The sequence below is a fragment of the Sceloporus undulatus genome, chromosome 2 (genome assembly GCF_019175285.1).
Source record: "Sceloporus undulatus isolate JIND9_A2432 ecotype Alabama chromosome 2, SceUnd_v1.1, whole genome shotgun sequence".
Classification (NCBI taxonomy): domain Eukaryota; kingdom Metazoa; phylum Chordata; class Lepidosauria; order Squamata; family Phrynosomatidae; genus Sceloporus; species Sceloporus undulatus.
The window spans coordinates 90,179,451-90,203,354 of NC_056523.1; the positions used below are offsets into that span (position 1 = coordinate 90,179,451).

At 40.9% G+C, this 23,904-nt stretch overlaps 1 protein-coding gene across 3 annotated transcripts in view; it reads right to left on the reverse strand.

Annotated features, from left to right (window-relative positions):
• Nucleotides 1–23,904, reverse strand: part of LOC121923185 (proton-coupled amino acid transporter 1-like) — a 56,557-nt gene that overhangs the window by 30,437 nt on the left and 2,216 nt on the right. For 2 of the 3 annotated variants that reach the window (XR_006102327.1, XM_042453359.1), the window contains exons 2-6: nucleotides 10,215–10,362; nucleotides 8,238–8,328; nucleotides 3,837–3,925; nucleotides 2,896–2,991; nucleotides 751–835 (exon numbers count right to left, since the gene is read on the reverse strand). Coding sequence is in view for 2 of the 3 variants with exons in the window: in XM_042453359.1 (XP_042309293.1) it covers nucleotides 751–835; nucleotides 2,896–2,991; nucleotides 3,837–3,925; nucleotides 8,238–8,328; nucleotides 10,215–10,357 (504 nt within the window). In the remaining variant the exon portion in view is untranslated. Of the gene's footprint in view, nucleotides 1–750; nucleotides 836–2,895; nucleotides 2,992–3,836; nucleotides 3,926–6,380; nucleotides 6,812–8,237; nucleotides 8,329–10,214; nucleotides 10,363–23,904 lie in introns of those variants that run through there. The other variant, XM_042453361.1, reaches the window with a different exon arrangement.

Consider the following 23,904-nt stretch of genomic DNA (forward strand, 5'->3'; position numbering starts at 1 on the left):
CACCACATTTTGGTAGGACTCAACACTATATTTTTACCCTTAAAATGAGGATTGTTGGATTGTGAGTCCTCACCAATAGTAAAGAGTGAAGAGTTGTAGTCTGACAATGTCTGGAGGGCCACATGACTTCCACTTGTCTTAGAACAAAGTGCATGGGAAAGACATGGCTTCTTGTAAGGCCAAATGGCACTCTCAGAAGCACAACTGACCATATGAATGCCTTGCATATTGCTTGCAACTATCTGGTGTTGCATGGGAGCAATGTACATAACCCCATTCTTGTCCATCCTGGTTTTAAAGTAATAAATCTATGGATATGCTTCAATTGTCAGTTTAATGAGCTACCTTTCTGTGAGTTTACTGGCATTTACATAGTATTTTAATGGTTGTACAAACTGTACCGTACCTGTCAGATTTGATACAACTATTATATTCCACTTCTGCTCCAATCTAGAGCAAAATAATCATAATGAATGCGAAATGACAAAATTTGTAAGGATTTGTAAGAAGGTCCTAGATTTCATAAATCATAGCTAAACCTTCCATTTCTCACAAATGCAAATAAAGGCTTCTTTGCCAGTTAGAACATCTCTAGTGACAGAAACAAACTTCTTCTCAGCCTCCCAGAGGGTTTCCTACTGATTATAACAACAAAAATGTTTAATTAAGTTAGAAGAATGCTTAAACTCCTGAATTCCTGTTTAGGCTATCTACAAATATAAGATCACATTAAATTATTTTTACCCTTACCTGTCTCAGATTGTCAGCTAGGAATACAAAATATGCACAACAGAATCCCAGTTGAGTGAGAATCAAGAAAAATCCCACCAGGTACCTGAAGGTAAAAAACAAAAACAAAATAAAACCAGAAACAGATTAGGAAGGTGAACAATTATAACAAACAATTTGACTTGTCCAAATTATTTCAATTCAGGCTTCAAAGGTACTGTTGGAATACCAACTTCCATTAAAAATTAAAACGAACAGTTTCTTGCCCTTGTGGTTTTAGATCTTTGCCAGAATACTGACAAAAAGGGATTATACTAGAATGCAAGGGGAGGAAAACTAAATAAATAAAATTTAAACAAGAGTTCATCATTCTACATAGTGGGACTAATGGTGACAGCAAAGACAATTACTTTGCACCATCATTGCATCTCCTCAGTATAATTCAATGGAGATTTTCTGGTTGTTTGTTTATTAGACTTATTCCAGCACTTAAGGTAGCTAAGAATAAAATGAAAAAATAAAACCTTAACTAAAACAGCAACTGTAAATCAAAACAAATTAGATTTGTTTTTAGGAAAGGCAATACATGTAAGGATGACAAACTGCTTTTACAACAACCTCAGTTAACTTTCAAAACCTCACCTAAATAAAAAGTTATTGGCATGTCAGTGGAAAGACAATAGAGAGCAGGCCAACCTGGCCTCTCTTGTAAAAGAATTCCATTGCCAAGGAGCAGCACCTGAGAAAGCCCTCTGAAAAGAACTGGGGGGCTTTTATAATCTGGCCTTGGTGGTGGTGATGTCACAGAATCCTCAGCAGCTCATTGCTATTTTGCAGGGGCCCTTTCACACTACACAGTCATAGCACTATGATTCCACTTTAAGTGCCATGGCTGCATCCTATGGAATCCTGGGGTTTGTAGTCTGGTTGGAAGCACCAGTGGAGCTCCCTGGCTGAGGATCCAAAGGCCCCTTCCTCCACTGTCAATCCCAGGATTCAATAGGATGCAGCCATGGCCTTAGAATAAAATAATAGTGCTATAAATTCAATACATTTTGAGGATATAGATCACTGATTATCTGGCATGACCTGGGCATCAGTACAGGCCATCCTTGGAGAGGATCTTGAGTTCTACTGTTAGCTGATGCTTACAATTTTCTTTTCATATTCTCAGATTTTATGTATTGTACAGTTCTCTGAAATGAGGTATTTGTTTGTTGTTGTGTGCCTTCAAGTTGTTTCTGACTTATGGAGACGCAAAGGCAAAACTATCATAGGGTTTTCTTGGAAAGATTTGTTCAGAGGTGGTTCCCCTGAAGCTAAGGGCATGCAACATAGTGACTAGGAAAACTAATACTTAGCTCATAAATAATAAATAAAGCAAATAAATAATAATGAAAATACTGAAGAATCAACTAGCAAGGAGGCAACTTTAGTGATTATCAAGTTAATACGACATGTTTCCAAAGATCTGTGGGTTTTTTTAACATTGAATAAGCTGATTTAAACACAAGAACTTTACAAAATAACTGCAACCATGGCTTCTTACTTGTCATTTTCGCAAAACTGACACATAAAGGTGATGCCAAATACACCAGTTGTGCAGCTGATGCCCATCTGCTCCCTCCAGCGAATAATATCTGAAGTTATTTAATGTTAGTGTGGTTTAGTGATCTGAATGCAACTAAGACTCCACAGCCAAGAATTCAAATCCCTGTTCAGCCTTGGAAACCCACTGAATAGTCTTGAGCAAGTCATACTCTCTTAGCTTTAAAGGAAGGCAAAGGGAAATCTGCTCTGAATAAATGATAAGGTTACCAAAAGGTAGAGTCCCCATGGTAGGAGCATAACAAACAAAAACAAAATCCCACTTAAACAGAAGATTTGTCCCTTCTCCTCCCCCTACCCCCAACCCCAGTTATGATGCTTATGAATGCCCAGAAATCTACTCACCAACTCCTGCACAGATCACTTACAAAAGTGCTTCTCAGGCAATATGATGTGGGGAAACAGCAATTATTTCCCCCCAATGTGCCAGGGACTAACAACCAGTTACTACAATGGTTTCTCGCTCTCCTGGAAAGTCACCATGGACTACCGCTTTGAGTAGCACTGACCTACAACACAAACACATTCACACTCCCCCAATATAAATAAGGTAAGTACCTTCCCCAGATGGAATGATTCCTCAGCCATGCACTGGGTGTTGCTTCCAGTCCATGCATCACAGCATCGCCATAATCCACAAATGGTTTATGATATCTATTAGTAAAAAGAAGAGAGAAATCTGAGTAGCAGATTTCCTGATGCAGAAGCATATGTTAGGGGAGCACATACTGTTGCCATACACAAACATTTCATATTGGTGTTCCATGCCAAAACTACAATGCTTTTCGACTTGAAAGACAGATTAGAGAACGATATGCTTTAAAAATATACATCGCTCCCTTCGTACAATGTGAGAACAGAATGCACCACAATACCGTTGGAACCATAGGCTAAACCAACCTACAACAGTTTTTTTGTTTATAGCCATGGAAAATCATGACTGTCAAAGTTTTCCATGCAAACCTAGCGGTATGAGAGCTTGATATCCCATGGTGCAGTCCTACACATAAGTGCATACATGACAAAAGTCAGAAGTTAGATTCAGTTCTACTTCACTGAAGCCCCTTCCAGGCATAAAACACTCACTATAATCGAGACTCAGAAAAATGAATTATGTCAATTGGGAGGGTGTGGGTATGTATGTGTTACCTTATATCTTATAACATGTTGTTTAATTTATCTTCCACAGAGAGAAGATTTGAGACTAATGCTGAAAAGGAAGATAAAGACACTCTAAGGCAGGGGTTCCCAACCTTCTTAACTCATGGAGCCCTTGTTTCTATGGTGGAGCCCCTAAGAGGCCTACCCTATGTCTTACAAGTTAATGGTGTTTAGAAGTGTATATAAGAACATATTCTTATTCTTTAATTTCATTCCATTTTTATTTCTTTAATTTTCCTGAGCACCTGAGAAGTTTATGTGGAGCCCTAAGAGCTCCTCAGAGCACAGGTTGGAAACCCCTGCTCTAAGGAATACCAACAGTTGAGATTTCTTCTTACTTATTGCAGAAGTGGTGGGCACACTTAACCAGGATATCCATACAGTGCACTGCAATTATTCCGATCACAAACAAGCTGATGGGGCCCATCTGAACAGTGTGAGAAGGAGAAAAGGAGTTAAGAGCACACTCTTGTGGCTAAAGAAATAAATACGACATGCATTTCATCAAACCCAAGGAACATTTTTCAATCAAAATCTAGAAACAGCTATAATGAAGCTGAAAGAAAAAGAACCTCATGCTCCAAGAATAGATAGTATTGGTTAATTTTAGTACCTTAGTACAGTACTCCAGTACTTAGTACATATTAATCAAACAACAACAACACAGTATTTGTGCAAAGTGTTCAAAGCATTTTACTCCTATCATCTGGAAACATTTTATATTCCTGTAAAATGAATGCTATTATCCCCATATTGCAGAAGGGAAGAATGACATTTGACCTGAGCACTTCCTGATTTGTGGCTCTTACCTGTTATTTTGCATCTGCAATAATTACATAACAGTCCACAATTGGTGGGAAAACACATCAAATGTTCTGCAAGCAACAAACTATGAGCACTTGGGGTCCGAACAGACAGGCCAAATTAAAGTGGCCTTGAGTCACTATGGAGGTATGCTGTTTAAATGACACATGCATCTTAAGAGGCCAGAAGCTGGAACATCTGATTGCCCCTTCTTTTAGCCCCTGAAAGGGCTAAAAGTGAGTCTTTGCCTCAGACTCCTGGGTCAAAAGCTACATGTGCAAAACTCAGCAGTGTGTGTGTGTGTGTGTGTGTGTGTACGTGGGCATGCATGTTTTGCTTCAGAAGGGGCAATCAGATGTTCCAATGCCTTCATGATTTTCTTTGTGAAAATGCTTTATTTAGAGTAACTCTGTTTCAAAGAAACCTACTTTCTATCCTTCTCATTTGATTACTGCCCTATTTTCATATTTTTCAGCTAAAAGCCCTCTCCATTTGCTTTAGCAACTGCTCTTGACTTTGGGCTTGTTTGTTTGGTGGGGTCTTACTGTCCTGCAGAATCAACAGGAGGAAACACACATTTCAGTGACATGAACATCAACTAGCCTCATGGAACTTTTAAAAATTCAGAGATAAAAATGGTGCAAGCTTTCATGCATCATAGTCCACTTCAGCAGTTGATTAATAGCTCAGGATAACACTTCTTGCATCTGATGAAGTGGGCTGTAGTCTGCTTATGCCATAATATATTTGGGAGTCTTTAAGGCCTGAAATAGACAGGCAAAAAGCGCCAGCTTCGGGCCGATCGAGGGGCATGGTGTGCAGATGATGCATGCCCCCAGTGTCAGGACCATGTTGTAAACAGGTCTGATAAAATGACATGGATGTGGCCACTAGGCAGACTATAGCGGATGTTATTACAGTTCAAGTGGCAGTTACTGTACATGTGTCTGCATTTTTGATACAGTGCATCACAGGAAGGTTGATGCAACTGTCAATTGTCACTGAGAGAGGGAATGTCTGTTTTGCCAGTTGGTGTAACGGCCTCAGACATTAATGTTATGGTTGGTTGGTTGGTAAAGTAACTTATTTGAGAGTATTCAAGACGGATGTCTTATACTCTGTGTAATCTTTGTAACTAGTTAAATAACAAAGATTAAAGAACCCTCTTTTTGAGAGAAACCTCGTTGTCCTGAGATTCATTCCTGTGTGGGAGGAAGTTTGCTACGCAACTAGGATTTTGGGCATCTTGTCCACGTACATAAACTCTGCTTGTGTTTGCTTCGACAAGGGTTATGAACTCAGCACACACCTTGATACCCAGCCGCGCTGAGGCTCGCTAATGCAGCCCAAACCGACCGCAAAATGAGCAGCAAAAAAATGGCTCCTTGCCAGTGGCCTTGTCCCGACCACAGCAGCAGCCAGTCTTGGGACTGCAGTGTCCAGCCACCACAGTCCTACGCTGTTTGAGGCTCACTCATAGCTGGAGTGTCCAGAGGCCTCTGCAAGCCGCACATCTGCTTGAGCCCTAAGATGTTAACAGTCTTTATTATTATATTACAACAGATTAACACCCTTCTGAGAGTTTGAGCTACCTGGAGTTCCCTTGCTCGGCCACCCTCACTACTTAATAGTTGATTTTTATACAATTTACCTTTTTTTCTTTGGCTTTTAGTGGACCTGTTTTGTTTTACCGGTTTCATTCTCACTATTCCTGCTACCCCTTTTACTGTCCTTGTTAACATTTTATCTTCCCTTTTTAAACTGAGTCCTTTCTCAATGATGGGCTATGTGTGGCTTTCCTCTCTTACAGCCACTTCCTCCTGATCTTCTTGTTCACTCCTAAAGTTCACATTCAAGCAGTTAACTAGCAGCTCAGCACTCACTATTGTTCTGACTCCTCACTCGCACTTATTTTGTTCCTGTTTACACTGTATCCTTATTGCCTTGCAGGTTAAATGCAAGGCAACATGAAGATAGGAGAAATAGATGAAAAAGATAAATTTAGATATTGCAAATGAATTCCTATGCTGGATATAAACTGTTATACGTTGAAAGACTATGCCTTGTAATTTACTTACTTTAATTAATGGTAATATTCTTCCTTCTTCCCAAGAATTGAAATTTTGGCCCACTGTCATCTATTTTTCTCCTTTGATTCAAGTCCTTACAAAAATCAGACCTGTTGGGAATTTCAGGTTGCTAAAATTCATTCCATTTTTGGTTCACTCTTAGTATTTCTTTTGGTTTAACTGGCTCAATTTTAACCTTGCCTTGTTGTTCAATTCTGCTGCTCACCCGACTTCCTCTATGCTTCATTCTGCCCATTTTTCTCTTCCATTACATTCCTCCCATTGGCTTGTATTCTCTTATTATATTCAGTATAAGTTCATTTTGTTCATTTTTAAGAGCTCTTTGCTCTTCAGTCCCTTATCTTCCTTGTTTTTTCATGGTTTCAACCACTGCTCTTCTCTTGTTTCACTTTAGGTTTCTTTAGTCCACTTTGAAGGTTCTAGAGGTAGGGTGGGGAAACAACGTTGGAAAATAAGTATTTCTGTCTTGTCTCTCTCTATCCATTCACCATTGCTTGAATGGAAGGGCATAATCCAATAAACATTAAGTTCCCCAGATTTTAGTTTGGAGCATTAAGGATTAGTCACAGTTCTTTTTACTCCCCCTCCCACACTGCCTTGTTCTTTCCAACTTGATTATTAATACCTGATGTTCTAGATTTTAAAAAGGATAAATATGACTAACATTCTGTTTGCAGCCAATACAAGTCTTGTGTATATAACAGAAAGCAAGGTGAAATTAGAACTATTTTGATGTAATACAACTTAATTGTGGTTTATGTTCTCCTGACTGAGTACCTGTCCCTTTGCAACTTTGTGTAGTTGGGAGGATTCAACCAGCCATGTGACAGGGAGTACATAAACAGAAGAAGGTAGTGTACATGATTTCCACACACTGAAGAATATGTTTTTTAACATTATGCCTCACATACCTGATTAGTCAGGTAACGGTTTCATGCTAAAATCACAGCAGTAGATTAAAGAACATGGTTTCCATATACTTCTGAAACGTTTTTGGATTCAAACATCATCATCTTGATAATTATGTCTATAGAGCAGATATATTATTATTCATGTTGCACTAGATTGATGTTGCATAACATACAAAGAGGCACTTCCCTGCTATTAGAGAACTTATTAGAAGGAAGGAGAGTATACTAAAAGCAGTTTTTGATGTCTCTGTTTAAATTACTGGGAAATGAAAGATAGGTCTGTGGCTGCAGCCCTCTATTTACTGAAAGCGCATGTAATCTTAACATGTGTGTTCTCTCCTCTGCTTCCATCCTTGATTGAAATGGGATGCTGGAGCAACTCTAAAAGCATTCAAGGGTTACTGCCTACAATACAATTCTCCTTCATGGGAGAAAATTACTTCCCTGATTTCCTTCTCCATCTCTCTTTGTCTGTGATTTTCTTTCTCCATACCCCACGCCCAGCTGGAGGATTTTGAAACAGACATAAGGATGCAGAAAATTCAGCAGCTTCTCGGCATACATTGTCTGAAGCAACTGCACCAATAAAGCAAAATGAGTGGGGACAAGTGGTCCGCATATTTTACCTTGGTAATCCTGGGTCTTTCTTCCATGGATGCCAGATCACCAGAAGCTGAAGTAGCAGTCTACCAGCCATCAATATTTTGTAATGTGGTTTATTAATTAGGATTACAAGGGACAGCTCAGGCAGGGGGGAAATCCATTTCTGCACTAAATCCCTAAGCCAATCAGCACAAATTTTATTTGTTGAACAAGGAAGAAATTACAGGTTTAATGATACATGCGGGGACATGCTTGGTTTTACAGAACATAAAACCAAGAGTGACAATCCAATCTAAACAACTGAAAATAAATAGAATAACAGAAGGCTTACCACAATACCAGCATTTCTGATGGCCAACGGAAGTCCCAGCATACCTGTTCCAATGTTCCCTTTCAACAGGTGTATCAAGGTTTGAAGCCACCTGAGGAGACAAAGAGATCAGACATTAAAATAGGAATTGAAAGACTTCAGGGGGGCATGAACTTTATTTTTCATTAGAACCATGAAATCTACCAACCAGGACCAGGTACAAAGCAGCGGCTCAGAACAACAAATAGAGACATTTCTAGACCAGGGGTAGGGGACCTGGGCCTTACAGATATTGTTGGACTGCACCAGCTCTAAGTAGCACACCCAGAGGTGAGAACCAATGGGGTTTACATCTAGAGGCTCAAGTGTCTTCTGGAGAAGCTCTACATAAAGCACAGTGAACAGTCATTGCACGTTCACTGCATTTGCATGACAACAGAGAGATCCTTCATTTACAGGGAAGTTTGTGGTCTGTGTATCAAATGAACCATATAAGCCTACTCTTGACAACAGGAGCATGCAGCATGTTGTGAAGATCTTCAGCTGCCATAAATCTCTACATTTTCAGTCAAAAACTGATAGCTCGTATATCCCTATAAGAGCCTGCCTGAATCTTACAATTTTCGAGGGAGGGTTTTTTCTCCATCCCACCATCCTCTCAGGCTTGACTGGTGAGGGAAACAGGCCTTCAACCTTGGCTGTCCTGGAGTGATGTGAAATTAGACGTACTGTTATTTTTAGTCTATGGCGTGTATTTTAAATACAGTATTTTAATTGCTTTAATTTTTAATATTTTAAAAATAGTGTTTTAGTTAAATATACCCTCTATTGTTTAGCTTTTGAACTATATATTGTTTGAGAAGTTGTGTTTTAATTTATATTGTAAGCTGCTTTGAGTGCCATTTTGGAGAAAAGTGGGATATAAATCAAATAAATAAACCAGTTCAATCTGAACAGCACTTTTGTAGAAAAGGATGGTAAGACTAATTTTCAAATCATGCTGTAATATCAGAGTCACAAGAGCACAAGAGTGATATACATCAGAAGTTTAATTTTAAAAGGAGACAAAGCTGTTGTCATTCAAAAGGTGGGCTAAAATCAAAGCAAGTATTAAATTTTGAAGGTGTCATAGGCCAAACCTTAATTGCAGAAATAATGCAGTTTCACACTGTTTTCACTGCCACTGCTCCATCTTATGGAATTCTGGGATTTGTAATCTGTTGTGGCAGCAGAGCTCTCTGACAGAGAAAGCTAAATCTATCACAAAACTACAAATCCCAGAATTCCATAGCATTGAGCCATGGCAATTAAAGTGGTATCAAACAGCATTATTTCTGCAGTGCTGATAATCAGAAGTATACATGAGTATTTTGTAATTCACTATTGTGAAATCTTAGCTTGCTCCTTCATATAACTGTTACAGGGAAGGGGCAATGTAATGAGGAGACCACTATCAAAGCAAAACAGAAGAGTCATTATTTTAACCCGTTTCATTACACTGAATGTGGGCGAGGGGCAGGTTTTCCATGTTCAGAGAAACGTCCCAGAAACAAGGCTGAAGGACAGCACAGCTTTGAAAAATGTACACTTGCAAGTCGTGCTTTCCTCAGGGAAGAAGGGACAGAAAGAAGAAATTCAAGTTCTATTTAAATGATCTGAAACTTCACAGTACTCTGGGGTCGTTGAATTCGCACTTCCAATGGGACAAAAATGAGGGACGGCAGCCAGTAGCTACAATGACTGCCAGGCGAAAAAGTACAAGTTTGACTCTGCAAAAACTCAGGGAGCTTACCTATGGGGCACTAGACTATGACCTTGGGTCTAAATCCAACTGCTCCTGCAGGGACTAGCAATTGGGTTTTGCCCAGAGCTCTTTTGCATTTTCATCCTGAAAGGGGAGAAACGTGATGCCTGCTTCCCCATGCTCTCACTCTCTTCCCTAGCTGAAAGCAATATTCACATGGGAGGCTTCCAATGAAGTAGAGCACCATCACTTACGTAGTCCCATTTGTCTCTCCAAACCGCTGATAGGATGATGAGCCAGAGAAACCACTTAAACCCTCTGGGGGGCTGCCATCCGGAGTCACTTCTGTAGAGCTGTAGTCATTGTATTCTTCATTGCGCAGCCTCTTGGTGGACATGGTGGCTGTGGGAGAAGCAGTGGAAGATACCATAGTCCCTGTTAACTCAATGCTCCCTCCCAGGGCAGTGTCTGCTTCTGCGTTCATTCCCTGAAGTTTCTCCAGATGGGACATTGCTACACTGCCAGTGTCCTACTCCTATTAGTGAAGCAGGTTTCTGCCTGGAAGGGATATATATAGTGCCACACCTCCTGACCTACAAATCAAGTTACAACAGTAGCACATTCGGGGGAGAAAATCCAGATCAGAAAAGTGATTTGGGATCAACATTTTACTATAATTACACCTGGAGTCAAAGTGTAACCCTGTCAAAGTCCAGAAACACCTACACTTTCCCCTGGAGGAAAAAGATAGCTATTCTTGACTTATTTAGCCATTGCCAAGACCTCAAACAAGATACTTATCCTTTAATAACCTGATGCAAAAGGTTTGTTGTGGTTTTCCTCAACAATCAACACAAAGGGCACATTCCCAAAGACAGAAGAAAGAACCCTTTTGCTGAATTTCCCACAATTTTGTCACCTAGGGGATATTGATGACAACTTCAGGAAAACTAGGCCCATTTTAAAGCTGTGGGCTTTAGAGTTCAGGACAGAGAGTTCTGAAAGAGAAATTATGCAAAGATCAAAGGCTTTGCCATTTTCCCTCTTCCACACACATGGACACACATTCAGGTACAAAGGTGCTCCCATTAAGGTAACTACCATAAAATCTGCTCATTATTTCTACGTTAAGTAACAGCACCTCCTACTATTTTCACTTACCTATGACTAAATATTCCAGTTCTTAATCTCTTCTCAAGCACACCTTCCATTCCAAAATACAGTCATCCCTCAATATCCATAGATTCTTTATTCACCACTTCAACCATTCACAGCTTGAAAATATTCCCAAAAACATACATTCCAAAAAGCAAATCTTGTTTTTGCTATTGTATATAAGGGACAACATTTTATTATGTCATTGGATTTGATGGGACTTGAGCATCCATAGATTGTGGTATCTGTGAGGGCTCCAGCGGATACCAAGGACCCACTGAATGTGGTAGGAGGATGAAATGGCATGAACCAAGGCTACTGAAGTCAAAGCAACATCTCCTCCCCCTAGAAAGAAGAGAACTAGTTAGCATTGCTGGTCAGACTACAGAAGAGGTGGATCAATTTTCACAACAAATTACCACTATAGTGAGAGATTACTTGTACCTTGGTTATCTTTTCAATATTCATGGTTTGTTTTCTTGAAAAACAGACTTTCCAGTGCAGCTATAGGAAGCTAGGGTGTACTGGAGAACAGAAAAGCTCTGACTTTTTTTCTGTATTATGAGCAACCAACTGTGTGACTTTGGGCAAGTCACATTCTGTCAGCCTCATGGGAAGGCAATGGCAAACCACCTTTGAACAAATCTTGCCAAGAAAACCTCACGATAGGTTCGCCTTATGGTCACCATAAGTTGGAAATGACTTGAAGGCAGTCAACAACAAGGAGTCATTGGCACAGCAGTTGTTGTATAATTACCATATCTCTTTAGCTTGCTTTGTAGAGTAATATTTCCTAGACCCCAACTTGATGAACAACTAAATCTTCATCTTAGTGCATAGGGGAGCCAGCATAGGCTAGTGGTTGGAATATTGGACTGGGGCTCTAGGAAACCGCGGTTCAAAGTTCCCTTCAGTCAAGAAAACCCACTAGGTTGCCTTAGGCAAGAAGTCATGCTATCTCAGCCTCAAAGGAAGAAGATGGCAAATCACCTTGCCAAGAAAACTCTGAGGGAGTTACCATAACTCAAAGTGGATGTGAAGGTACATAAACACAATAGTAGTGTATGTTCCCATACTCTGAGAGTAATCCAGGTGCTGCTTACCAATGATTTGGGGAAATGAGACAGAAGTTTGGGCCCATTTTTTGGATCTTCTGTGGAGTGACTGACGTTATTATATGCTTAATAGCCACTGGCAGGATCAAATTAATAGGACAGCTCCAAGTAAGATGAAGCAACCTTGGATTGGGTACTTTTGTAACCTTTGATTCAATGATAAAATTGAAACTTTGCTTGCACCCATGGCTTAAATTTGCATAATGATGCCTAATGTATGCATTAGGATGCTGATATATCTGCAAGTTTTTGTTGCAAATATGAGGTTGTTGTTGTCCTGTGCCTTCAAGTTGCTTCTGACTTATGGCGAACTTAAGGTAAACTTATCACATGGTTTTCTTGGCAAGTTCATTCAGAGAGAGTTTGCCACTGCCATCCTGAGGGTGAGAGAGTGTGACTCACCCAAGGTCACCCAGTGGGTTTACATGGCCGAGCCAGGATTCAAACTTTGGTCTCCAGGGTCCTAATCAAACTCAAACCACTACAGACAGAAATCCAGATAAGTAAATTAGACAATTCCCACTGACAATGAATTTGAATCCCAACAAGGTAGTGCCACTCTTGAGATGACAGAAGCATACATGCAAGACACAACACAAATGCCACACAAAGCCCAATGGATAAACAGTTGCCTGCAGAATAACAGCAAAGGATAGCAGGAGTCTTACATAAGAAAAAACAAATATCTCACACCAAACTTAAATAAGACTAAAACTTAAAATATATGTGAATCCTAAGAGGTTAATTCTGTATGGCTCCTCCACCAAAACCAAGTTAGGACTTTAAAGCAAATACTGTTTCCAAAATCTGGTGGGCAGCTTTTGTCCCCCAAAGTTGTTGACCCAGAACCCCAACATTTCAAACCATTTTGTGTGCTGTCTAACACTGTTGGGAGTTGCAGTAGAGGACCACAGCTGGTCCACATACAGTATGCCAAATATACTGAAGATCAACTAAACTTGCTTTATTTCTGTTTACCATAGTCCTCCCCGCTTAGTTAGGAAAAAGTTACGAAGAAGACGGGCAATTAATGCCTCTCCTGCTGCCAAGCCCTATGGCTTCCCCAAGGGAGGACCTTCTGGGAAATGGTTCCTGGACAGGGAAGGAGGGGTTGAATGACAAAGGAAGACTCCCTGTTCCCCCTCCCTAGCAATGGCAATCCTCTTCCTCCTCCTACTCCATCATTTTGAAGCGGCGCAAGTGGGGATGACAACTGTGCCAAAACAGAAGCAGTTTAATTGAAGTAAGAAGAAAATCCCCTTTATAGTAGAAACAAGGGACTTTTTCCATTCGATTTCAATATCGGAGCGATGTGAATCTTGACCCGATTTAAATTGCAAGTGGGAATGACCCCTTAATCTATTCATCTCTCTGTTTTGGTAACTGTTTTAAATGTATTTGTTTACCATTTATAAGTCCTTGTGGACAAGAAACATCATAATGTAGTGATTTGAGCACTGAACCAGGACTCTGGGAAACCAGGGTTCAAATCTTCACTCTGTTATGGAAATCCACTGGATGACCTTGGTCAAGTCAACTCTCTCAGCCTCAGAGGCAGACAATAGCAAACCCCATCTAAACAAATCTTACCATATTATAAGTTCGTGTTAGGTTGCTGTACATTGGAAACAACCTAAAGGCACACAACAAGCTGCTTCATCTCCCGATACTGGGGGAAGGATATAAATGAATAAATAGAAACTGTCTTCAAGTTAGGTGCATGATGAATCTTTTGAATTTGCTTTACAGTTGCATGAGCTTTCATTTATTTATCCAACAAATACTTCTCTAGAAATATTAGCAGATCCTAAATTATTCTCATTGTGGAGAAATGCTTCACCAAAGTAAAATACATTCAAAAGCAGCATTGTTCTGTCTTACTTGGCAAGAGTTTGGGCTTGTCCAAGAGCACTGCTGGAAGCATCGCATTTTGTCCTAAGATAGTGCTTTGGCACAAGGTGTGGTTTCTATTATGTTTTGTGGAAGGGACTGTATATATGAAAAGTAGAGATGATGAAAATAGGGAAGGGAGATTGACACCAACAAACTGATGAGTCAGGACGAATCACAGCTAACAATTAATCTGGGAAGGTGTGTCTTCCCACTGGGCACTACACCATATGTATGTGCATGCAGTGGAGGGGGGAACATCTGCTCTGGATTGGGAAGCAATATCACCCGTAATCCCAATACTGATCCAGAGTAAAACAAACTTGTGTGTACTGAGAGAAGTAAAAATTGTTCAAAAATAACCCTGGCTAATGCCACCATGGTATAGTGGTTTGGATGGTAGACTAGGACCCTGAAGACAAGGGTTTTCCATTCAGCCATAGAAACCCACAGAGTGACCTTGGGCAAGTGACACACTCTCAACCTCAGAGCCAATAGTGGATGAGGGAAAACAGACTCAAATTGAATCCAAGTAAGACAGAGGTACTCGCTATAGGGACCCTTAATCCAGGAATGGAGATATTCCAGCCTGTTCTGGACAGGGTCACACTTCCCCTGAAGGACTCTGTTCACAGCCTGGGGGTGCTCCTTGACTCATCGCTTCACCTGTCAGGAGCCTTGATGGCGCATTGGTTAAATGCCTGTACTGCAGCCACTCATTCAAAACCACAAAGTTGCAAGTTCAAGACCAGCAAAAGGGCTCAAGTTTGACTAAAGCTTGCATCCTTCCGAGGTCGCTAAAATGAGTACCCAGATTGTTGGGGGCAAATTAGCTTACAGTTGTAAACCGCTTAGACACTGCTTAGGTGGTATGAAGCGGTATATAAATGAAGCTTGTTTGTTTGAGTGCCTGTTATCAGCTTTGGCTGATAGGCCTGCTACGCCCCTTCTTGGATCCAGCAGACCTAGAAAAAGTAGTGCATGCGTTGGTAACCTCTTGACTTGACTTCTGTAATGTGCTCTACATGGGGTTACCCTTATGCCAAGATGGGAAACTTCAGCTAGTACAAAATATGGCAGCCAGATTGGTTGCAGGTACATTGAGAAGCGACCACATAACACCTGTATTGAAATCTCTTCACTGGCTGCCAATCAGTTTCCAGGCACGGTACAAGGTGTTGGTTATTACCTTTAAACCCCTACATGGCTTGGATCCAGATCACTTGCGGGAACGCCTTCTTCCATACAGTCCACCCCACACCCTTTGGTCCTCTGGCAAGAATTTATTACAGCATAAAAAAACAAGATTATCTGCTGTGACCCAGACAGCCTATTCCACCACTGCTCCTAGACTATGGAATGACCTGCCGGAGGAGATCCACCATATTACCACCTTGGCAGCCTTTAAGAAGGCGGTAAAGACAGATCTCTTCCGACAGGACTTTCCTAATTAGTCACACACACCCCAGCAAGTCATCTCTTTACACTCCAAACATAGACTATCCCTCCCCACTTCGTCCTTTATTATATTTGTTCCTATTTATTGTAGGCTTTTTAATTGTAATTTTTAATTGGGTTGGGGGGATCATGTTTTAATGGTACCTGATATTTTATTGTATTGTAAGGTTTTTAAGATGTTGTAACCCTTCTTGATTCTTTGAGGAAAGGCGGGCTATAAATAAATCATATTATTATCATTAAATAGAACTCTTGGAAAAGGGCTCTTTATTCTACTGTTTATGAAGGTGTGGTTTATTTTTATCTGATGAAATCTGTGTGTCAAAATATACTGGCTTTTATGAACATAAATATATCTACAGCAATTTATGCCAAGTTGTTATAATTATTGAAATATTTGTGTAATGAACATTTAATTGAACTTCAGAATATTCTGCATACCTGCATTAAAGGTTGTACGCCACTTTGATTGTGGTAACAAAAAGCGGGATATAATTTAAAGTTTATTTATTTATTTATTTATTACCTTAGGTGTAGATCAGCTCTGGTTCTCCACATGTTTTTAGATAGTAAATCCCCAAAGTCTTAGGAAGCATAGACAATGGTAAGAAATGCTGGGAATTCTGGGCCAACAACTTCTGGAAGGCCAATGTGCCTTCAGTACTGGCCTTTAGTTTGTTTTAAAAATAGGCTATGTAGCAAGATGCCTGATTTCATGTGCAAGTTCTTATAGTTTTTGCTGCTATTCTGTGGGCAACTATTTTTCCATTGGGCTTTGTGTGGTGATTATGTTGTGTCTTGCATGTATGTTTGTGTCATCTTGAGGGTGGAACTGCCTTGCTGGAATTGAAATTCAGTGCTTTGTTCAACTTGTATGCATAAAACACCATACTGTACACTGTGCAGGCTTAGACTCAGAGGAAGGAGGAGTGAAGATCAGAGGAAGGATCATGAAACAACCAGGTATACAAATGACATCATACTACTAGGGGGAAACAAAAAAGGCTTGAAATAATTACTAAAGAAAGCCAAAGAAGAAAGTGCTGAAGTAGACATAACACTGAACATTAAAAAAAACAAAAAATAATGACCACAGAAAATCTATATGAATTCATCCTAAATGACAAGGAAACTGAAATACAGTCAGCCTTCCATATCCATCAATTCTTATCCACTAATTCACCCATCCCTGGCTGGAAAATATTCCAAAGAAATATAAATTCCAAAAAGCAAATCTTTATTGCCTTGGAGGAACTGTGTGTGCTGCTGTTGTTGTTGCCGCTGTTGCTGCCGGGCGCCTCCCTGGGCGGAGAGGACACCAGCGCAGTTGCGCATCGCCACAGGGAGGACGCCTTCGGACTGGACCATCTTCACAACTGCGCAACTGCGCAGTTAAGCAGCCTTTTTGTCCTGTGGGGGGGCAGGCACTGAGCTGTGCCCCGGCTAGCATGTTGTGTATTGTTGTTGTATTTTTATTGTTGAGCTATTTGTCGCTGGCTGTATTGAGATATGTATTGTTAAATGTTATTGCTATGTATTGAGATATCTATTAATATGTATTGTATTGAGATATGTATTGTTTTATTTTCACTGTTGTACACCGCCCTGATATTTCGAAGGGCGGTATATAAATAAACCATTATTATTATTATTATTATTATTTTGCCATTTTATATAAGGAACACCATTTTACTACACTGTTGTTTTTAATGGGGCTTCAGCAGCCATAAACTTTGGTATCCACGGGTGGTCTTGGAACCAAATCCCAGCGGATACCAAGACCTCACTGTAATCAAAGAATCCTCATACCATGAATCAAACACTGATCAGAGTGGATATGGCAATCAAGAAATCAGAAGAAGACTAAGACTGGGAAGGTCAGCTATGAAAGACCCAGACAAGATCCTAAAGTGCAAACATAACACTGAATACTCAAGTTTGGATGGGGTATTCCCAATCACCATGTATGGATGAGACAGCTAGACAGTGAAGAAAGCAGATAGAAGGAAAACAAACTCATTTGAGATGTAGTGCTGGAGTAGAGTGCTGAGGATATCATGGATCGCCTAAAAGACAAACAAATGGGTCCTAGAACAAATCAAGCCTGAACTCTCCCTGGAAGCCAAGATGACTGAATTAAGGTTGTCATACTTTGGCCACATCATGAGAAGGCATGACTCATTAGAAAAAAATTATAATGCTAGGAAAGTCAGAAGGCAGCAGAAAAAGAGGAGCACCACAGCCGAGATGCTTAGATGCAATCAGAGAGATCACAGGCCTGCACATACAGGACCTCAGCAAAGCAGCTGAGGATAGAGAGATTTGGAGATATCTCATCTACAGGAATGCCATGAGTCAAGATCAACTCAGAAGCAGTTAACAACAGCAGCCAGTGGTAGCTAATTTACTACTTACAACTTGCATCTGCAACATCAACTCACCACCTGAGGAACACCAGCATCCTCATGCAAAATGAAACTATGCATGTAAGCAAGTTTACAATTTTGCCACTGAATCCAAGACTTCAGCTCACTATGAGCTGTCCCATTAATCTACCCTGCCAACAGATATTCAGAACAAACCAGCAACAGTCATTTCACAGATGAGCCAAATTTGGCCCCAGTGTATCCAAAAAATCTGTAACTGTTATACAAAAGCAAGTGAGAATACAACAATATATACAGGTTGAATACCCCTTATCTGAAATGCTTGGGACCAAAAGCATTTGAGTGGGGATTTTTTTAAAATTTTGGAATATGCACGTAGCACAGTACATGTTGCTGCTGTTGTTGTATGCCTTCAAGTCATTTCCAACTTATGGCAACCCTAAGGCAAACCTATCATGGGGTTTTCTTGGCAAATTTCTTCAGCCAGGGTTTGCCACTGACATCCTCTGAGGTTGAGTGTGTGTGATTTGCCCAAGGTCACTCAATGGTTTACATGGCCGAGCCAGGATTAAAACCCTGGTTTCCAGAGTCATAGCCCAGTGCTCAAACCACTATACCATGCTGGTTCTCAGCGTCGTACATAACTGTACTGTTTTTGTGAGCCTGGAGAGAGATGCAAAGATTTGTGAAACGGTGAAAGGAATGAATTTGAGAGGAGTATTACACTTGGATTCCTGACATTTCACAGATCTTCAGTCTGCCAGCCACCTGCTTCCACCTCTGAGGTGATGGCTGTGGTACTCCTGCTTGCTCATCTCTTTCTAGCTCATGACTCTCTCTAGCCTCAAGTCTCATTCATTCATCACTTATGATGTGTCTGAGATGTGAGGCTTGAAAGCAGAGGTAGGAGGCTGGCAGTGAAAAGTTTTGGGTTTTGGAGGTTTTCAAATTTCAGAATTAGGGGTGCTCAACTTGCATTATTAAGCCCATGACAAATGCAGCTATCAGGTTGAGGACTAAAAAAACATACAAAAGCAAACCAGTGAAAGATGATAATTATAGGGATGTTACTGATTCCTAACCACACCTATATGTGATAGTTTTGACCAGAACAGCCAGCAACTAGGTATTGTAATATGAACAATGCAGACAAAGATAGAGCTCTTTTATTTCCCAAGTGTACCGGGGCATATGTTATTGCACTGGATCTCTTCTTGACAAATAGCCAGGAAAAGTACACTCTCTACCAAGAATACAGCTTGCTGTTCTAGCTTAGAGATTGCAAAGTAGGAGGAAGAACAAGAGCACAGTTCCATTACAATCAGCAAGAAAAACTGCTAGAGAAGGTGGAACCTGGAAAAATACTAGAGGAAGGGTTACAACCTTAGATATGAGAAATGTTTGCAAAGCAAAGGAATCATCTGGAGATCAAGGATTACTAATGTTCTGTCCCGTTTTGACATGGACTTACACATACACATTACAACACATTCAAATTCCTGTTCAACTATAAGACGCTATTCTCAACATAGAATTTTTACTATTATTATTATTGGAATTTCAGGTCTTCAGTTCTTCCTTTAAAGTCAATATCAACACTCCTTTATGATCATGTACTATCTATTCCCATAAAAAATAAATAGCAACAATGGTTTAAAAAAACAACAGTTTTATTGCCTTTCAGATTTACTGCCTCTGATTTATAGCTATTGCTCATTGTTGTTGTGTGCCTTCAAGTTATTTCCAAAGTTTGGCAACTCTAAGGCACACCTATCAGAGGGTTTTTAGGCAAGATTTCTTCAGAGGGTTGTTTGCCTTTGCTTTCTTCTAAGGTTGAGAGAAGGTAACCTAGCCAAGGTCACCCAATAAGTTTCCATAGCCAAGCGGCGGTACGAACTCTGGTCTCCAGAGTTGTAGTCCAACTCTCAAACTACTACACCATGATATTAAAGGGTTATTTTTTAAACCCAGAAGCTCACAAACAGCAGTAGTGCTGAGAACATCCCTGATAGCCTATCTGGGTCCACAGTACTGTATGCTACTCATCATATGAGCAAGGATGCTGAGAATGGGCTTGGGTCCTGATGGGGGGAAAAATCAGGCCTCAGAGGATCAATCATTCCCTGGTGTCTTTATATAGAGGGGGAGAACACATACACAGTGCTACCTATAACTGCCTCTTCCCACATCCCATGCCCATTGGGGATCAGTGTGGGGCAGCCATTCAGGACCAACTTTCAGAAGCAGAGTTCAGTTCAGTTCATCTTTATTAGGGTCACAGATCAGCACAGAGAGGCAGAGAAGTTTGAAAACAACTGGAAGAGCTCCTCATCCAGCTGGTGATGGTGAAGGTGCTGCTGCTTCTCCTCCCAGCTGAAGCAATGGCAGGCTGATCACCTACTGGTCTCTGTTTTAAGCCACGGCCACCAACTTTGGAGGTCTTGAATTTTAACGGTGGCCTCTTCTGACACCACTAGCCCAGCCACCAACTCCTCTCACCCACTGGGGCTACTGCATCCCTTTGATTACCCACAGCTTCATTTCCCTCACTGAGACCTCTGTCCTGCTCTATCTTGCTGCAAAGACAGGGCAGTTAAAAAGCTATAGTATTTTGTAACACAGAATTTTGTATACAATTATTTTCTGTGAAATTGACCAAATTTACAGCAGATGTAAACAACAACAAGAACAATCCAGTAATGATATTTCCAAGAAAGACAAAAATGTATGTAATATAATCAGGTCCAGCTTCCTCTTTCGACCACTGGGCCTGATAATTTGTACCTGCTCATCCCAACTCTCTCAGCCCTGCAAGTGAGACACTGCTTGTGGCTTGCCTTTCACAGAACTGCTGGCTTTGAAGAGCAAACAAGAATATAAATCTTTTTAAACCACAAGATGTCGGGCTGCAGCCTTCAATAGTTGGAATCCATGTACAAGTGGAGTCCCCCTTGCCAGAATCTATGGACCACTTTGGGTCCCAGTTTTAGGAAAAGGGCAGAATACAAATGAAAATAATAATAATAATAATAATAATATCCTGCCTTCCGTCTTTCTTTTCTCCCTCTCGGGGGACCCTAAAGCTGCAAACTTCTACAGTGAGTGAGTGTGTGGGGAGGAGAAGACAGGCCAGATGTAAGCCCTCCTAGCTCAATCTCCCAGCCAAGGTTCAGAGGGAAAGTGCTACTTTGGAGGGATTGTTTTTATGTTACTTGTGGATGAGGACAAGGAAGAGGAGGAAGTGACTTGGGACACAACCACAGCCACCATCTTCGCTTCCCTGGTGCCATAGCTACTCCTACATGCCCATCTGCCCCAGAAGCAACAGAGCTGCTTGCTTATCTTGCAACTGGTGGCAAAGGCAGTGGTAGCACTGTCCTTTCCTGCCCTCTCTGCAAGCACATCCAACCAACCAGTGGCTGAAGGATCAGTTAGCAGCTCGGGGAAGTACCTCACTGCCTTGTTCTTGGTGACAAGGGCACAATGAGAAGTGTCTTTAGAAGGAGATGCCCATCTCTCTCAAGCAGCAGCTCATGGTCCTGGATGGACAGGATGTTGACAAGCTGGAGCATGTCCAGAGGAGGGCAACCAAAATGGTCAAGGGTCTGGAAACCATGCCTTGTGAGGAGAGATTAAGGGAGCTGGATAAGTTCAGCCTGGAGAAGAGAAGGTTAAGAGATGCCATAACAGCTCTGTTTAAATATTTGAAGAGATATCATACTGAGGATAGAGCAAGCTTGCTGCTCCAGAGATGAGGCTATAGAAAAATTGATGCAAGCTACAGGAAAAGAAATTCCACCTAAACATTAGGAGGAACTTCCCAACAGTAAGAGCTGTTTGACAGTGGAACACATGTCCTCGGACAGTGGTGGAGTCTCCTTCTTTGAAGGTTTTTAAACAGAGGCTGGATAGCCATCTGGCAGTGGTGCTTTGATTCTGTGTTCCTGCATGGCAGGAACTGGATGCCCTTTGTGGACTCTTCCAACTCTATGATTCTATATAGGATTAACCACAGCACCAGGGAAGGAAAGGCAGCAGTGGCAGGGCAACTCCTCAGAGCAACTCATCCTGCAATTGCTAAGTAGCTGGGTATGCTGATGGGGAAGGAGATAAGGAGAGAGTCACCCCACTGCTACTAGAGGTGGCTCAATGAGATCTGGGCTCCAGTGGTGGAAGCAGCGGGGAGAGGAGATGGGGGCTGGGTTGTTTTGGCATGGGGCTCTCTTCTGGGCCAAGGCTGGAGAGGATTACCATCAGCTGCCACTGCCCATCTTGCTGTGGACCTCACTTTGCCTGGATGGTGGCAGTAGAAAATGCTTCCAAGGATTATTTTTCCCCCTCACAGACTTTCCACTTTTCTTCTGATGGATAAACATATTGAGGGATAAACATATTGATCTATACTGAGTGTGTATACTTACTTGCCTTCTCTCCATTTTAATGTTCAAACAGTATATGCTCAGCATATATGAACGTTTGGATAAGAATTCGGCCATGCCATCTCCCTCCCTGCTTCCGCTGCTGCCCTGTCATGTCAGCTCTCAAAAAAGTTGTGGATTTTGGAATATTTTGGATTTTAGAATTTCAGATAATCAAGTCTCAACCTGTGCAGGAATATCTCAGTTAATAAATATTCCAACAAAGATGTTCCTTTTTGCAAAGTCTTTTTATGCTTGCCCAGACCTTTTCCTCCTTTGTCTTCTGTCTAGCTGGAAGGAATTGCATAGAGTACAAGAGAAGGTTGGAAAAACACAGACTTTTGGTACCAGGTTGCAACAATATGTCAGCTGTGAGCAATGTAATAAAGCATGAGATGAGGGGGAAATGAGATTAGCTGAGCTGTGCATGCCTGCCTACAACAGACAAGAACAATAGCAGCTGCCTCCAGAATCCCTTGCTGAGCATATATGAACAGCAAGAGAGAGAGAAGGCAAGTAAGTATACACACTCAGCATAGAGCAATACATTTATCCATCAAAACAGATGTCATAAGAAAAGTGGAAAGTCCGTGAGGGGGGGAAAATCATCCTAGGAAGCATTTTTGAAGAAGTTTTCAAGTGATCTCTGGAAGGTTCAAAACGTTTTTCTTTAATTATACAAGGTTTACCTGACTTGGTTGTTTAATTTCACATGTGGCAAACTGTCAGATTTGAATAAAAAGTATGATGTTACATGCTGAGCTGCTCTTTTTTGTGGTGTAGTAACCTATCCTTATTCATTCTATGTTCTCGCTGTATTCGTTAACAAATTTTCTGTTAAAGAAGTAATGTCCAAGAACACATCAACTTTGTTAACTGAGGTGTACCTGCATATGCTACTTGTTCAAAACATAGTTGGAAAATGCCTAGCATGGCCAGCATTTCTGTCCACATCTCAACTGTGCATTGAATATGAAGCTGCTGTGTTGGCCCAATGACCTCAGCACTCTGTACATCAAGAGCAGGGAATTTTTCCCCCTGTGATTGCTAATGAACAACTATTCTGATCATATCTCATGAATTATTAGTCTGGCTAAGGCTGATGGGAACCCGAATTCAACATCATTGAGAGAGTCACATGCTCCCCAACCCTAGTCTACATTGAAACAAACAGTTCTCCAAGATCCTGAGTAGGCATTTTGGAGATGCTAGGGACTGAACCTGGGACCTTCTAGGTGCAACGCATTGACCTCTAGTCCCTCCCAAAATCTTTAGCAGCACTCAGATCTAAACCAAAGGAGATTGTAAAATCAAGCTGATGTGGAAAATCGCAAGTTTATCAATTGTTCCAGACTCTAAAATGCACATAATCCACAGAACAATTACAAACTTGCAAAAGAAATATCCATGACATACATATTCCTTATGTGACTCCATACATAGAAGTTTCACAGACCTCAAGTCAGGTCATATACTGTACTAAATATCCCTTACACAGCTTTTTTTTACAGTACACAGACT